Source organism: Lepus europaeus, chromosome 22 (genome assembly GCF_033115175.1).
Source record: "Lepus europaeus isolate LE1 chromosome 22, mLepTim1.pri, whole genome shotgun sequence".
Classification (NCBI taxonomy): domain Eukaryota; kingdom Metazoa; phylum Chordata; class Mammalia; order Lagomorpha; family Leporidae; genus Lepus; species Lepus europaeus.
Genome location: NC_084848.1, coordinates 34,834,554 through 34,852,148, shown reverse-complemented (window position 1 = coordinate 34,852,148; position 17,595 = coordinate 34,834,554). Strand labels below are relative to the sequence as shown.

General features: G+C 41.5%; 1 protein-coding gene across 1 annotated transcript; it reads left to right on the top strand.

The window, feature by feature from the left end:
- The first annotated feature begins 123 nt into the window (after positions 1 to 123).
- Positions 124 to 17,217, top strand: CCDC196 (coiled-coil domain containing 196). Its single transcript, XM_062181824.1, has 10 exons — positions 124 to 170; positions 279 to 431; positions 2,365 to 2,461; positions 3,086 to 3,136; positions 5,175 to 5,252; positions 5,458 to 5,541; positions 6,398 to 6,457; positions 7,543 to 7,684; positions 16,840 to 16,898; positions 17,081 to 17,217. Exons 1-10 carry the CDS (start codon positions 124 to 126, stop codon positions 17,198 to 17,200), a joined length of 891 nt encoding a protein of 296 aa, XP_062037808.1. The 3' UTR covers positions 17,201 to 17,217.
- The last annotated feature ends 378 nt before the right edge of the window (positions 17,218 to 17,595 follow it).

The following is a 17,595-nucleotide window of genomic DNA, read 5'->3' as shown; positions in this document are numbered from 1 at the left end:
CAGTCCAATGCAACAGGAGTTTCAAGAACAGCAGCTCAAAAATGAGGACTTAACTGGATGGCAAATTAAGGCACATATTTTAAAGAGGCCTCTTTATTCTTAGAGAAGACATTTCCATTCAAGATGACAAGCGGTGCAAGCTCTTCAGGATCTTGCTTGCCCTCAAAAAGGTGAGTCTTGCATGACCATTGCTAAGTGGGAACTACGCAGGAGGGAGATGAGGCTCTTTCTCCACTAGCCCAGGCTAAAGGCATATATTATGGTGTCCTTCCCCACAGAAGTTCTAAAATAGATGACAACTACTTGAAGGAATTGAATGAGGACTTAAAGCTAAGGAAGCAGGAACTGCTGGAGATGCTAAAACCTTTAGAAGACAAGAACAACCTCTTGTTCCAGAAGTTGATGTCTAACTTGGAGGAAAAACAAAGAAGGTAAGGGCTCTATACTGGGATTCCTAGAGTTAGAAAGCCTCCAGGACTTAACCTCTGTAAGATTGGCAATGATCATTTACATTGTTGAGTTCTGCTTTGTTTTCTTAAAAAATCTGGGCCCTTAGCTTTGGTAGGTAAAGAATTTGTAAACACAAAATCAGAGTGAAAGGAGTTTTCAGGTTTTTTGTTTTAAATATGACTCAGCCCTCATCTCAAGGGCTACAATTACTCTTCCCCCTAGTGTGCCCACCTCAGAAACACGTAAGAACCTTTAGTCACCTCGGTGTCCCATGGTTACACTGATTGTTTCCTTGTTCATGTTTATAGAATCACTTTAGGATAAATGACTCTACTTTTTCTCTGCTGAGACGTGAAATATGAAATTTTTTTCTGAGCCTAGCAGCCCTCTGGTTTGGGGTCCAGCCATTCTAAATATACAAGGCAGCTGATGTCATAACTACTAGAGTTCTTATTGCTCTTAAACTCATCGATTCTCTGATTCCTTTCTAGTCTCAGAAGATCTCACCTCAGTTGCTCTACTTTCTGTGAACATTCTTGTCATAAGCATCTTCAGGGACTCAGAGTTTTGGAGAACAAAAACTAAGGCAAAAATGTCTGGTCAAGCACCAGCTGCTTACAATCCAGCAACACAGACTTCCCTCAGGGCAAGAAAACACAAAGAAAAGACAACTGCTAAGACATGGGGAGGAAAAAGTACAAGGCACACAAATACAAAGCAATACCTTTTAAATTTTATTTATGTATTTCAGAGAGAGAGAGAGAGAGAGAGTCTCAGCTGCTAGTTCACTCCCCAAATGCCCATAGCAGCCAGGGCTGAGGCAGGCCTAATCTAGGAGTGAGGAACTCCATCCAGGTCTCTCACATAGGTGGCAGGGACCCAACCACTTCCAATCAAAGATTGCACATAAGCAGGAAGCTGGGTTTGGGAGCAGAGTCAGGAATGGAACCCATACATCCTGACATAAGATATAGGCATCCCAACAAAGTATTGTAACAGATGAAACACCCATCCCATACATTTATACATTTAAGGGATATCCTATTTCACAAAGAGTTGGTATTGACTGTAATTTTGTTAGAAACTTCTTGGCCGGCGCCGTGGCTCAACAGGCTAATCTTCCGCCTTGCGGTGCCGGCACACCGGGTTCTAGTCCCAGTCGGGGCACCGATCCTCTCCTGGTTGCCCCTCTTTCAGGCCAGCTCTCTGCTGTGGCCAGGGAGTGCAGTGGAGGATGGCCCAAGTGCTTGGGCTCTGCACCCCATGGGAGACCAGGATAAGCACCTGGCTCCTGCCATCGGAACAGCGCAGTGCGCCGGCTGCAGCGTGCTACCGCGGCGGCCATTGGAGGGTGAACCAATGGCAAAAGGAAGACCTTTCTCTCTGTCTCTCTCTCACTGTCCACTCTGCCTGTCAAAAAAAAAAAAAAAAAGAAAGAAAAAAGAAAAAAAAAGAAACTTCTTTATAACTTTAATTCTCTAGGAACTACGACAAGGATATAAGTGGTTTCTCCCCTAAAACTCAAATATCTTTATTTGGAGAACTAAGGGAGTTACAAGGAGATGGACAGACAAGGAAACGGTAACTCCGGGATTTACCCTGGCCATCAGATTCTTCAACCTCCTCCTTTACAGGGAAGAACCAAAAGTCACACACCAAAACATTCTTCTGAAGGAGTAGAAAGGAGTATCATTAGCTGTGGAGACCTAGGAGCACGAAATGCATTACTGAGCAGACAGCTAAGATGAATGTCAATTAGGAATGGAATCATCCTACTTACAGAGACACTGCTATGTCCAGGAGAACTTCCGTAACTCCCTAGATTGCAGCCTTTACCCATGGTCTTTCTGATTGTTGCAGAATGCTAATATTACTGTTTTGGAGATATGTACTTTTATGATGTCTCTTTTCTAGTTTGCAGATCATGAGGCAGATCATGGCAGGGAAGGGGTATGATGAATCCTCAGTCATGGAGCTCATTAAAGAAGCAGAGGAGATGAAACAGAACCTGGTAAGATGTTGATGGTGGTCCAGGGAACAGTCTCCTGCACAGGACTCAATTCCACTGCTGCTGTTGTCAGATGTGGGTGGAAGACAAAGTGTTCATCTCTAGCAACTGATGCTCCAACACATTTATGTCCTTGGTCTACAAAGTCCAGTGAGATCCAAAGAAGTAAGATGGAATGTTGGGAAGAACAGGACTAGCTAGCAAAAATTCATATTTTTTTGACTTTAAAATTTTTTTCATCTAGGAGTTAAAGAATATAGGCATGTTACCCCTTCACATTTAAGAAAGAATAAAAATTATCAATCAAAGTGAAAGGAAAGAAATAAAATTAGACATTAGTGGGCTGAGCTCCAGAGAAATTTTTCTAAGTTAGGAACTTATTTGTTTTGATATCATCTCACAATCACTGTAATTAAACTTATTTTTCAAAATAGTAACTTGCTAAATTTTTTTTGTCATTATCTTCATTAAACTCATCACTCATGTTCCTGGATTTTGCCTTCCTCTGTGGTTTGCTATATCCCTGCACCCCTTTCCCATCATTGTCTTAGTAATTTCTTCCAGCTTCACTCTAATGGCTGAACAAACACATGTTTCTGTTTGTTTGGTTCTTTCTCCCTCCAACAGGAAAGGAAAAACAAGATGCTTCGGAAGGAAATGGCGATGCTATGGAACAAGGTGTGCCTCTTAAGGATCTCCTGAAAGTATTATCCTGCAGATGACAATGCAAAGAATCCCCCTTTCCAGAGACCCCTTCCCCCCGACCCCGTCCCTGTTTCTACCCATGCCTCATTCCAATCTACTCTTCACATAACAACCAAAGTGCTTTTTTAAAAAAAAATAATCAAAACATGTCACTCTTCTTATGAAAACCCTTTTCAGCTACTCATTATTGTGGTACAATCTGGTTTGTACCCACCTCTCAAGTCTCCTCTCCTAGAAGCCCTCCCCTTGCTTTCTGGGAAACCACACACTGGATGCCTTGTGGTTTCTCAAACAGGCCAAGCCTTTTACTGTCTTAAGGCCTTTGCTGTTGCTTTACCCCCTGCCTGTAATGCTAGTTCCTTGTGGTTGGCTCATTCTCTTCCTTCAGGTCTGTTTAAATGTCATCTCCTCAGAGAGGCCCTCCTACTTTCTTTTATACAGCTCTGCTCCTATCTCCCATAGCAGTTGTCATATATGAACTTACTATTTTTGAATTATTAATTTTTCACTCATGTCTTATCTCCCTGTTCCTTTCTGGGATACAAGTTCCTCTAATGTCTTGATTGCTTTTTCTGAATCCCTAGCACCTAACACAGTGCTTGGAACATAGTAGAAAATCAATAAGTCTAAGCTGAATGAATGAACAAATGATACCCAATGCTAATTTCCCTGATTTTACAATGATGACCAAATTGTTAAAGATAATAATATTAGAGCCTCCAGCTGGGAAAACAAGGGATGAGGGGGAGAATTCCTTTGTGGACTGAGCCCTTGAGACACCAGTGCTTTTTTGCAGACTATGAAGCTAGAGGAGTGAATTGTGCTTTCTGATAGAAACAGGTGTGTGATATGATCTCTGGCTGCTTTTTTCAGTTCACCTTTCCACAAAAGATCAGGATGCCGTCAAGCCCTGCATCTTGTCCTGAGATTCACTTCTGGTCCTCAGCAGCAGCTACAAATCACTTCTATGAGTTGTCAGTGTTAGTTCTCAAGTTCTTGAGTCCTTGTGGTAGGAAATGTACCAGCACAATTCCTCTGTCAAAATTCACCTTCTCCAGAGCTCCCAAAAGACTTTTTATAAGGGATGTCATAATACCTTAGCTTGTGACCAACTTTCCCTACCCATTCAGTAGGCTTAAAAACATTAACGGGAAATTCTCATTATCTTTCAATTTCACTTCCACAAACTTTTTGAGTAACCTTGATTTTTTTTTTTTTGACAAGGAGAAATAGGAGAGCAGCTTGCCTAGTGACTAAGAACCCAGGCTTCAGAGTGAAAAAGATCTGGTTCAAATTCCAACTCTGGGGGCAGGCATTTGGCATAGCAGTTAAGGTGCTACTTGGGATGCCTGCAGCACTGTGTCATGGTGCCTGGGTTTGAGTCCTGGCTCTGCTTCTGCTTCCAGCTTCCTGCTAAGGCACACCCTAGGAAACAGCAGATAATGGCTCTCTGCCATTCACATGGGAGATCCAGACTGATTTTCAGGCTCCTGCCTTTCGCCTGGCCTAGCCCCAATTATTGTGAGCATCAGGAGAGTAAACCAGTAAATGGAAGCTCTTATCCATCTCTGTTTCTGTCTCTCCCTTGGTGTCGTAAAATTTTTTAAATTTAGGTTGTATACATTTATAAAATTGCAGCTCTGCACTTTTTTAGCTGTCTCATTCTAAACAAAATACTATCTCTTAAAGTCTGTTTTCTCATCTATAAAATAGAAATTAAATAGTCCTCAAAGAGTTGTTAGGCTTAAATGAGAATGGAATGTAGTGCAAGTAATGTAGAAAGTAGCTTAAAGTGTCATATAATAAAGGTTAAGTTAATGGCTTTTATTATTAGAAGGTTCATTTAAGAGATCAAATGGAAGGGCTCAGCCCCCTTTGATAGTAGACTTTTCCTGTAAGGCTCTGAGAAGTTGCTGATTGGCAGGAACCAAAATCATTTGCCCATTTTGGTTTTCCACTTCCCTCATTAATTCCCACTAATTTAAAGCTTCACCGAAATGTCTCTCCACAGACATTTGAGACAGAAGAACTCCGTGATCAACAAAAAGCACCACAGATAAAAAACAAGGAAGACTTTGAGGATGAAAAGGTAAGTGGACTGCATGTGCTTAGCATTTCAGGATTGTTGGCATAACGCAGCAGGAAACATCCTATTGACAATCAGAGCTAATCTGGGAGGGCAAATAGGTATGGTCTGGGCAACTAGGGTAGAGTGTGTCACCTCTGTGGTCTGCCCAGCATTGCACTTCTCTCCTGGGACCTCCTATTCCTTTAGCTTTCTTCTTTTTTCCCAGGCTCCCAAATCCCCCTCGTCACCTAGGAGGACCAAGAATGAACTGGAGGTATCATTTGCAGAGAAAGTGAAGGATATAAAGAAGGTAGCACAACCATCTCAATGATAGTAGCTCTCATAGCTGTAAATAGATAAATTAGACATTTTTAATGCAGCAGTAATCTGCCTAAGCTATGATATGCTCTTGAATCATTGCAAATTTTTATAAGTAATCTGCTTCCCCTAGGAAATTATATTTGAGTTAGACTGACATTATAAGTTTCTGGAAAATTATGTTAGGGCAAAGTAAGAGAAGCTATACCAACAATTTCAGTTCTGCAATAGCTATGTGATACCAGCACACTTGTTAATTCACTTTTGAAAATTTATTTGAAAGTATTATGCTTATATCTAATCTTCCCATAAGCAACTCATTCACAGAAAATAACCCTATTCACTTAACTTTTAGAGAGTGGATTGTACAGGTGATGTCAATTAAGAGGATTATAGAGGGTTTTTTTAAAGATTTTTTTTATTTGAAAGCAGAGTGAGAAAGAGGGAGGGAGGGGGAGAGAGAGAGAGGGAGAAAGAGAGAGAATCTTCCATCCTCTGGCTTACTTCCCAAATAGCTGCAATGGCTGGGGCTGGGCCAGGCCAAAGCCAGGAACCCAGAGATCCAAGTTCCTGGAACAAACCCCACTGCCTTCCCAGGAGCATTAGCAGCGAGCTGAATTGGAAGTGGAACAGCCAGGACATGAACTGGTGCTCTGCTATGGGATACTGATGTTACAGCAGTCACTTAACATGCTGTTCCACAATGCTGGCCCAAGGACTGTACAGCTAAAACTGATTTAATAGTGAATTTATGACATCATAATTTTGTAAAGGTTTTTCAGCATTTTAAGAAAACTGATTTCTGATCTTGATTTACTTTGTCACCCAGAGGCTCTTTCTTCCACCAGGAAAAGCAGCAGAGGAAAATGGAATGGGTCAAGTATCAGGAACAAGCCAACATCCACCAGGTACTAAGGTCTTCCAAGGCTGGACATAGGATATGATTTCATTCATACAAAGAAAAGCTTTTAGTTTCATATTGTTAAAAACCAATCCTATCATCCTATATCACCAATCATCCTGCTAAAAGAAATGTGTTATCGAGAAATGGCAAAACAAACCTATCTCTGGCTCCACCTTGAGTGACTTAGAATACATAGTATTTCTTCCGAGGTTCTTGATTTTGTTCTACTTGAAATGGGGGGGATGGAACCACACACACTTTTTCTCAGCCTTTAAATATTGTTTAATTAATTATTTATTTGAAAGGCAGAAGGAACAGAGACAGTGAGAAATCTTCCATCTGCTGGTTCATTCCCCAAAAGTCTACAACAGCTGGAGCTGGGCCAGGCAGAAGCCAGGAGGCTTGAACTCCGTCTACGAGTTCACATGGGTGCCAACAACTCAAGTACTTGGGCCATCATCTGCTGCCTCCCAGGGTCTGCATTAGCAGGAAGCTCAAGTAGAAGTGGAGCCAGGACTAAAACCAGGCACTCTGATATGGGATGTGGATGCACCAATGGGAGTCTTAGCCACTGCACTAAACACTCACCTCTGCCCAGCCTTTATAGACCAAACTCGATAGGATATTTTTCTTTGAATTTTGAGTGAAGAATATTCAAGTAACACTGGGTTTAGATATCAACACTATCTGAGTAAGTTTTAAAAATATCCTCTTTTGGCTGGTGCCGGGGCTCACTTGGCTAATCCTCCGCCTGCAGCGCCAGTACCCCGGGTCCTAGTCCAGTTGGGGCGCCGGGTACTAGTCCCGGTTGCTCCTCTTCCAGTCCAGCTCTCTGCTGTGGCCAGGGAGGGCAGTGGAGGATAGCCCAAGTGCTTGGATCCCTGCACCCAAATGGGAGACCGGGAGGAAGCACCCGGCTCCCTGGCTTCAGATCAACGCAGCGCCCGCCGTAGCGGCCATTAGGGGAGTGAACCAGCGGAAGGAAGACCTTTCTCTCTGTCTCTCTCTCACTGTCTATAACTCTCTGTCTCTCTCACTGTCTAACTCTGCCTGGCAAAAAATAAAAATAAAAAAAAAATCCTCTTTCAGAATGACTTTCATGGCAAAGTGATCGAGCTGAGAATTGAAGCCTTGAAGAACTATCAGAAGGCCAATGATCTGAAATTATCACTATACTTACAGCAAAATTTTGAGCCAAAGCAAGCATTTTTAAATATTCCAGGATTCCAAGGTATGTACAGTGTCATCAATATGCTGTTTGCGGTTTTGTCTGGCTTGTCATACATCGGATACCCAGATACCATATTACTTGTAAAGTGAGCAATACAATGCCTGGCAAATATGTTGGTTTTTTTTTTTTTTTTTTTTTTTTTTTTTTTTTTTTTTTTACTATCTTCATTATTGTTAATACTCAAAAGCTGTCATATCCAAGGTAAGGATCCTCTATGGAGAAAATTGTTTTCCTTGATAAAGTAATATTTCATATACTTAGTGTATGTAGCTGATACAGAGTTGGCATTCAATAAGACATTAGTTCACTTCTCACTTTCTCCCCTTTCCTAGGAATTAGAGTTGTTTGATCTCATGAATCTTGTTGGAATTGATTCTACTACTTCGGAGACATTTCACAATGGCTTGTGAATTTCACCAATCCCTTTTTCCTCTGGGAGTTTCAGAGATATCACTCAAAGAATTTGTAGCATCACTAGAGGAAAATCATGGTGGTTTTTTTCCCCCATAAAACATAGAATAAAGGAATGGCTCTGAGAGGCAGGGAGAGAATTTTCAAATATATATTATCTGAACTTTGTATGAGGGTACTTCAAAAAGTTAATGGAAAAGGAGTTAAAAGGTTTATTTTGATGCAAGCAATTTTTGAAACCCATAATTTTTAATGTTTTTCATGAACTTTTGGAAGATACCTTGTATGCAGAAAGTTGTTACATCAAAATTATTTTTTAATTCCACTTTCCTTTAACTTTTTGAAGTATCTCTATTTTTAAAGGTGGATATGCAGTGAGAATTCACGACCAAGGGATAACAATGTTGTCAGTATCAGTATGTATGTCTCTAATTTCTTCTCCATCTTACTTCATGAAGAGATTGAACAGTTTATAAGTCATACATAGGGATGGGCATGATGGCACATCTCTGCTTGGGATGCCCACATGCCATATCCAAGTGCCTGGGGTAGGGTCCTGCCTTCACTTCCAATCCAACTTGATGCTCATGTGCACCCTGGGGACCCAGCAGATGATGACTCGGTGCTGGGGTCCCCACCACTCAGGTGGAAGACCTTGATGGACTTCCTGTCTTGGATTCAGTCTGGCCAAGCCCTGGCTATTGAGGGCTTCTGGGGGAGTGAACCAATGGATAAAAAATCTCTCTCATTCTCTATTCTGTCTCTTGGCCTTTCAATAAAAACAAAATTTTTTTCTTAAAAAAATGTTACACAGAGGGGTGGGTTTTGGCCTATCAGTTGAAATGCTGCTTGGGATGCCTGGATTGCCTAGATTCAATTTCCTAGATTGGAGTCCTGGCTCTGCTCCCAATTCTAGCTTCCTGCTGATGCCCTGGGCTGGTGGTGGTTTGTGGGTGAAGCCTCAGATAGTGGGGTCCTTGCCACCCACATGGGACCTGACTTCAGCTTGGTCCACTCCAGCTGTTGCAGACATTCAGGGAATGAATCAGAGAATGGGAGATCTCTATCTGTATCTCTTTCAAGTAAATTTATTTATTTATTTATTTATTTATTTATTTATTTATTTATTTTTACAGGCAGAGTGGATAGTGAGAGAGAGAGACAGAGAGGAAGGTCTTCCTTTTTGCCGTTGGTTCACCCTCCAATGGCCGCTGCGGCCAGCGCATCTCGCTGATCTGAAGCCAGGAGCCAGGTGCTTCTCCTGGTCTCCCATGCGGGTGCAGGGCCCAAGCACTTGGGCCATCCTCCACTGCCTTCCCGGGCCATAGCAGAGAGCTGGCCTGGAAGAGGGGCAACCGGGATAGAATCCGGCGCCCCAACCAGGACTAGAACCCGGTGTGCTGGCGCCACAAGGCGGAGGATTAGCCTGTTAAGCCACAGCGCTGGCCTGTCAAGTAAATTTAAAAAATGAAATATACAAGTCATGCACAACACGTAAGATGAAATGAATAGATGAGCAAATCAAAGGAAAAGGAACATAAGTCCAAGTCAAGTAAATACATGAAACAGCATAATGGAAGTAATTATAGTTGTTAGAGGTGGGCTATAAGTTTGGTCTGAATTTCCCAGTAAAAATATGGGACAACAGACACACTTGTGGTCCCTGTCTCTTGTCATTTGTAGTCCTGTGCCATATTAGGACTCTGCCAGAGGGAGAGGTCCCTAAATCTTGCACCTTCAGAACCATTAAGTGGAAGAGAACCCAACTGATTCAGGAGATATACACACAAGCTACATTAGGAATAGGCATCAGAGTGCCCCAGAAAAAAATCATAGGCAAGGGAGCAGAAATATCCTATCCTATGCTTTACTACCAGTATGAATGCAGGATGAAAAAATACAGAGGCCTCCCTCCAGTGGTTTGTGGTTATTTTGAACATACTGACTTTTGATCATTCTCAAAAGTTTTTTTTTTTTAATAGCTGAACTATTATGCCATATTAAGTCCTAACCCTGGCTTATAGCTCATGGCAGATCCTACCTGGCCCAGTACTAGAGTTAGCTGACACCAGTCTGGGCCAGCCCAATTTTGGATGCCCTGGGTAGGCAGAATGGAACTTGTTTGTAGACAATCTCTGGAGGTGGGTTGTATAGCCCTGCTGTTTCAGTGTCTGGAACATAACAGGTACTCAATAAACATTTGCTGAATTGGGAAAAAAGAAACAGATTTTCAGTGTCCACCAGGTACAGGAAACCAATTGCTTTGGAGAAATGTAGCTTTTTTTTTTTTTGTACTGAGACCTCTTCCAAGTCTTTATAATGGAGACAGAACACTATATGTGTGATAATAGCAGCTAATGTCCTCAACAATATTTCTAATATGAATTTAGAATCTAAATTTCCTAGGCTGCTTATGTGTTCCTTGGTGAAAACTGATACCATATTCTTAATTTGAAATTTTAAAAAATAATGAACCAACTCATGATGATTTTCAAGGTACATGGCATTGTGTTGATCTGACTTGACCAATGGTAAAATCTAGAAAACTTAGAAGACTTGATGGACTACTTATCCTTGAGTCAGTGTTTTATACATATATTTCTTTCACCTTATATCTGGATAAGAATTGGACAGCAGAGAATTGTAAAGAAAGAACTTGGAATGCAACCAGAAATAGTTTATAGTCATTAAGATACAAATTGGAAATACACAGGAGAGGAAGGCTATGAATTCCTTTCAAAATTAGCTGAAGGTCATCTCAAGGGTTCCAAAGGGTAAAGAGCCAAAATCCTTTTAGCTCCAGATTCAGATCAAACCTAGATTGGTAAATCGTGGAGGCTTCCAGTCAACTTGAATCCCTCGGGAGACCCTCCCCCACCCTGTTTACAGACTATTAAGTCAACTTTGAACTAGGACAGCTCTGAAACCAAGACTCTTCTCTCTTACACTCCTGGGGAATGGACAGGGTCCTATTCTCCTCAGCTGCCACAAATTAACGTAGCCACAGGCGTGAGTAGTCAATTGATCTATTTCTATTGATCCCACATGCATGAAACATTGATAATAGGCAGTTTTCACTTTCTAACACACATATACAAAATCTTTGGGTTTATTTGAGCCTAAGTAGTTCTAAAAAAGTCCAAGATTTTGGCTGTATTAACCTATTTATACTCTTTAGTGTTTGCTGAAAACAAGAGTATTAGTTCTCTTCATAGAGGGATTTAAAATTGTTAAAGAGATTTTTTACCAACATTGGCATGGTACCCAACTTCGTGCATCACTTAGACTATTATTTATTTCCTATTCAGATTGACTTCTTAAATGTATTGCATGAAAATAAAATTTGTATGTTTTGTTTTAATTTAGAGACACAGAGAGGGAGCTCTTATCTGATGATTCACACCCAAATGCCCACACTGGCCCCATGCCAGGAGCTGGTAACTCAATCCAGGATTCCTATGTGTGTGGCAGGAATCCAGTCATGTGAACTATCACTTGCCACCTCTCTAGGTGCTCATCAGCAGGAAGCTGGAAGCAGGAGTGGAGCCTGGACCTGAACCCAGGCACTCTGATATGGGATATGAGTATCCTAACCACTAGGCCAAATGCCTGCTCCTCTAATACTATTTTATATGGGAAAAAACAAACAAAAAACCTGTTCATAATAGAAGATAAATTTATAAACATACAAAAAGAAACAACAAAAGTTTAATGGCCTAGAAAGATGCTGAAACTTGTTATATCTTTATTAGGAAGTGAGTTTAGCAAAGACATAGACTATTTTTAAAGAAAACCAGTGCTAAATTGAAATGTCCTCCTTGAGGCCATCAAATTTAAATGAATTAGGGAATAATTTTCTCACTGTGATTTATAGTATTTAATGCTGTGTTCCAACACATCCTAAATTTATTCATTACTAAAATTATCTTATCATCAAATTTTGGGAAGTTGTAATGTAATGGAAAAAGCAGAGTTGAGAGTTAGATGCATGAATTGGAGGCACTACTTTGAGACATTCCAGTTATTTGACCAAGACAAGTCATTTCATTTCAGTTTTTTTTTCTTTATATAAAACAACCATTAAAAGAGTGGGTGTTTAGTCTCACGGTTGATGCCAGAATCCCACATTGGAACCAATGGGATTAATTCCCAGCTCTGGCTCCTGACTCGAGCTTGTTGTCAATGCAGACCCTGGGAGGTAGCTGTGATGGCTCAGTGAGATCCCTGCTACCCATGCGGAAGAACTGGATTGAGTCTGCAGCTCCTAGACTTGGCCTTGACCCAGCCCTAGCAATTGCAGGTATTTGGAGTGAAGCAGTGAATTGGAGAGCTCTCTCTCTCTACCTCTCTCTCTCTTTCCCTCCCTGTCTCTCTACTTTCAAAAGAAAGATCAAAAACCAACCTTAACATATAGTAGAATATATTGAAAACTTAGCACTTGGCATAACCCTCACAGTGACTCTATGAAATAAATGTTATACAACCAGAAACAAGCTCATAGAAGCCAGGCTTCTGAGTCTGTAGTCAAAGCTCATTTCCTAGACTATGCTGTAAAATGGGAGTGCATTTTCCATCTCTAAATGCTGTGCTTTGAATCCAAACATGTACTCTACTGTTAATTTGTTCAGTAACAAAGAAAGGTTCCAAAACAGGTTGAGAGGTTTGTATTTCTGCATTTATCCCAGTAGGTGGCACCAACCCCATCAGGCTTCAAGTCTACAAATAAGTGAGTGGTAATCAGGAACGTGAAATGCTGCAGGAGAGATTGGCCTTCTCCTGCCATCAGGACAAAATGTACCACATTTATATATCAAATAAAAGAAAAAACCTATTGATGTTTTGTTCCACACTCTGTGGCACCAAAGTGTATTACTAGCAGCCTTGATTAGATTCTATTAAACTTGGTGTTCTGCTGTACACGCTTTATCTATTATTCAACTCCCCGATCTACATTCCCTCCATTCCAGAAAGTCACTGCCCACCTCCTCCACAATGTTTGTCCAATACTGTTTTTTTTTTTTTCTACCACAGATAAATCAGGCCATTGGGACATGGAATTCAAGAGGGGGTTGGGCAATTGCATAAGGTGGTGATTATCTGAAGTTTGAGTACTTCATAGTGTTTTTTTTTTTTTTTTCATCTATTTTCAAAAGAATTGAATCTCACAAATCTGTCTTAGAGAAAAGGTGGAATGTAATTTTGGGCATATCTCCCAGCAAATCAGGGTACAAGTCCTTCTGGTCTAGGCACTTCCAAGTACAAGGAGAGTGTACCCCACTGCTTTTGGCCAAGAATCCCTCCTTCCACTGTCCTGTGTGCTGGTTGGCTGAGTTGCAGTGGTGTGATCTATTCATTCGGCAAAACACACTCCTGTGTTAATCTTACTGACTTTGTTATACTTCAAGCAATCCCTGCTTGCAAATTCCCGTGAGGCCCAGGGTGTAGCATTACCATTGTTTAGTAGACTGCCTCACCTAGTCTAGAAGAGGAAAACATTTTTCTGTTGTTTACACTCTGGCAAAATCTTTCCTTTTGGTCTTTCAGGTTGCATTTGAAGGGCTTGTTTCCCAACCAGTGTAAAACTGTAATTTGAATCAGGGTAAATGGCACATATCCTTGGCTTCTGTAGAGTCAAGAGAACAGTTTGTGACCTTTGGCAGTCACCTATCTTAGAGAGCACAGGCACCAAGCAGTCTCTAAATTCAGCTGAATTTTCCATGATACCTGCTGATGTTTAAAGGGATTTATCTTCGATAATAATATAACTGGTGATGTTTGATTTTGACAGTATTGCTTTCCTCCTCTTCCCACCCACCACCCCCCCCCCTTCCCCTACACCACTGCCAAGCCGCACCTCTAAGCATTTCCTTGAACTCATTTTTTGAGAAGAACTTGAAGGTTGGATATGAATATTATGCTGCATTTATAAATGGAGGTGAAAGCCCACTGAGGTGGGAAATGAACAGTCTTGAGATCTTATTTACTGGATAACTCTCTCTGTTCTGAAACCACGGCATTCCTCTCCGTTTTAACCTGTACTTCACTTCAGTATTACTCTGATGGCTGAAATACACTTCAGCAGGTGCTGCTGAAAGGAAAATAGTAGTGTTAGGCTGAAATGCTGAAAGGCAGGGGCGGAAAACCACAGCTAGCTTAAATCTAGGTCCTTGATAAATACCGCTCTGAAGCACAGGCTTCTGTAAGTTTTGAGGCAATCTGAGCTTCTTGAATGTCCAAGTTCGGTTTATAGTACTAGTAGGTTACGGAGCTAATTTCTAACCTGAATCATTCTTTCATTTTGTATGAAACCTCACATAAGTCCGGGAGAAAATAAAATTATTTTTTCCCCATAAGTACAAATTTGAGGATAGAAAAAAAAGTGGACCTTTGTCAATATTAGGATATTTAAAAAAATATTTTTTTGAGACTGGGGGAGGCAGAGACAAAAAGAGAGAGCTCCCATACATTGGTTCACTCCCCAAATGCCCTCAATGCCCAAGAATGCACTCTAGGTCTTTGGGTGGCAGAAATCCCATTACTAGAGTCATCAATGCCACCTCCCAGGGTCTGCATTAACAGGAAAGTGGAATCAGGAGCTGGAGAAAAGGTGGCATGTAATTTTGAAGAAACTCCAATGTGGGACATTGGCATCTTAGCCAACTAGGCTAAACACTCACCCCTAGGATTATTTTAATGAATGACAATAGATTCTGTAACTTGTTTGCATCACACACTCAGTAGAAAAGCAGATGTCTAGAATACAGTTTTCACATGTACTGAAATATGAATTTCAGATAAACAAAGAACTTTTAGTACAAGTGTGTCCCAGATACTGCATGGGACATAATTACTTTAAAAATTATTTGATATTTAATAAAATTCAACAGGAGGAAGGTCCCCTGTATTTTAATTGGGCATAGGTCTTACTTCGTACCCTACAACTCTCCATCTTTCCCCTTTTTATTGCCCCTTCTCCCAGTCAGCTTGTGCTTATCATTCTCCCTCCTCTTTTTCTTCCCCCTATCCTCACCTTTATGTTCTGTTTGTTGTGTTATCCACAACTGGTCATTCTTGTGGATACATATCTGAGTTATTTGAGGGTATGTATATGTATATATATATATATATATATATACATGATTTATCATTTCATTTTTTTCAAGTAAAATTTGTATTGGGGTGGGGTGAAGTTGTTTAGACTAATGGTTAAGAAACTTACATCTTGGGGCTGGCGCTGTGACATGGTGGGCTAAGCCACTGCCTGAAATGCTGGCATGCCATACGGGCACGGGTTTGATTCCCAGCTGCTCCACTTCTGATCCAACTCCCTGCTAATGTGCCTGTGAAAGTAACTCTGCCTTTCAAGTAAAAACAAATAAATCTTAAAAACAAAACAAAACAGGCCAGCGCCCTGGCTTAACAGGCTAATCCTCTGCCTTGCGGCGCCGGCACACCAGGTTCTAGTCCCGGTTGGGGCGCCGGATTCTATCCCGGTTGCCCCTCTTCCAGGCCAGCTCTTTCTAAGTGGAGGATGGCCCAAGTCCTTGGGCCCTGCACCCACGTGGGAGACCAGGAGAAGCACCTGGCTCCTGGCTTCGGATCAGCGCGATGAGCTGGCCGCAGCGGCCATTGGAGGGTGAACCAACGGCAAAAAGGAAGACCTTTCTCTCTGTCTCACTACCCACTCTGCCTGTCAAAAAAAAAAAAAAAAAAAAAAAAAAAGACAAAACAAAAAACACCTACATCCCAAGTCTGAGAGCCTAGGTTTATATTCAGCCTCATTTTGGCTCCAGCTTCCTGCTAACGTATACCCTGGGAAACAGCAGTGATGACCCAAATAATTAGGTTCCTGCTACCCACATGGGAGACCAGACTGAGTTCCCAGCTCCTAACTTTGGCACTGGCCTTTGCAGACATTTGGGGAGTGAACCAGCAAATAGGAGCTCTGTCTGTCTCTCTCTCTCTCTGCCTCTCAAATATATTTTTTTAAATTCTTAAAAAATTTGTATTAAGGGACGGCGCCGTGGCTTAACAGGCTAATTCTCCAACGGCAAAAAGGAAGACCTTTCTCTCTGTCTCACTATCCACTCTGCCTGTCCAAAAAAAAAAAAATTTGTACTAAGGCCAGTGCCGCCGCTCACTAGGTGCTAGCATCCTGGGTTCTAGTCCCGGTTGGGGCGCAGGTTCTGTCTCAGCTGCCCCTCTTCCAGTCCAGCTCTCTGCTGTGGCCTGGGTGGCAGTGGAGGATGGCCCAAGTGCTTGGGCCCTGCACCCGCATGGGAGACCAGGAGGAAGCACCTGGCTGCTGGCTTCGGATTGGCGCACCGCGCCAGCTGTAGCGGCCATTTGGGGAGTGAAGCAACAGAGGAAAGACCTTTCTCTCTGTCTCTGTCTCTCTCTCACTAACTCTGCCTGTCAAAAAAAAATTTGTACTAAAGTACACTTTGTAGTCTCACAGTTTTTTTTCCTTATATGTAATCCTCAAATGATTTTTTGCTCTTGTGGGATATAAGCTCTCAGTAGAAAAAAGTCTACCACTCCAACTTTGAAAATATTGTTTAAAAAAATTGTTTAATGAAGATATTTTCTGAAATGAAAATTAGAAAGTTTACATGAATGCTGATACCACTGAGTCCTACAGTGGTACAATCATATAATACTATGATGGATGTTATAGCTATGCAACTCAGAAGTCTCCCCCCCCCCCAAAAGAAAGCTCTAATTTTCCTAATGTTTTCCATTAGGTACTAAGGGGACCACAACTATAGACAGAGCAGCTACTGGCGGACATGACCCCAATGTGGTAAGAACTATTCTCTTTTAAAAAATCACATTAAAGCCTTAAATAGTGGATAGAGATTTTTGGAATACATTTGTTAGCCTAAGGTCTAATTTAATATTTTATAGAGGTATTGCCAAGTTGAGTACTAGGACACTCGATGTTTTACCTCCCCCCACCCCATCCCATTTTGTTTCCCGCCTTAGAGAATCCTGGGATCAAAGACCTACACGGAACAACAAAGATCTAAAGGAAGTCATTTTGATGATGGCGGAGGGAGGCTCTTTTTTCTGAGGTCACTGCCAGAAGAAGCTCTGAAGGATTAGAAGGCTTTCACTCCATTTGCTTTGGACAGATTTAAAGATTAGGCACAGCCATTTGTGTTAATTAAAATCTCTCAAACCTTTGTTTTAGTGCTGTTTTCCCACTCTCCCCCCACCAATCTGGGTGGAAATGTTAGATGCTTGGCCTTAAGCATGTCAGGAATTTAGTCATTTTAGGGATTGTAAACAGCCTCTGATTATTTTGATCGCTTTTAAATGACTAGATGCACTCCACACTGGAAGTTGTTAACATGTCCATAAAACGGAGCTCCTCGCTACCTCTGAAATATTTAATTCTAGGCAGATCCACCAAATGAGCAAAACTAAGTACAAAATAAGGAAAAGTAACTGCCACATCACAAACCATATCCACCTGTCCTATCGACTTTGCCTCCTTG

What these genes read in the sequence shown, in the direction of transcription:
- CCDC196 (XM_062181824.1), top strand. Translation starts at nt 124, where the DNA reads ATGACAAGCGGTGCAAGCTCTTCAGGATCTTGCTTGCCCTCAAAAAG. An exon ending in AAGACTTTGAGGATGAAAAG is followed by an intron (nt 5,253 to 5,457) that starts GTAAGTGGACTG and finishes CTTTTTTCCCAG; the next exon opens with GCTCCCAAATCCCCCTCGTC. An exon ending in AACAAGCCAACATCCACCAG is followed by an intron (nt 6,458 to 7,542) that starts GTACTAAGGTCT and finishes ATCCTCTTTCAG; the next exon opens with AATGACTTTCATGGCAAAGT.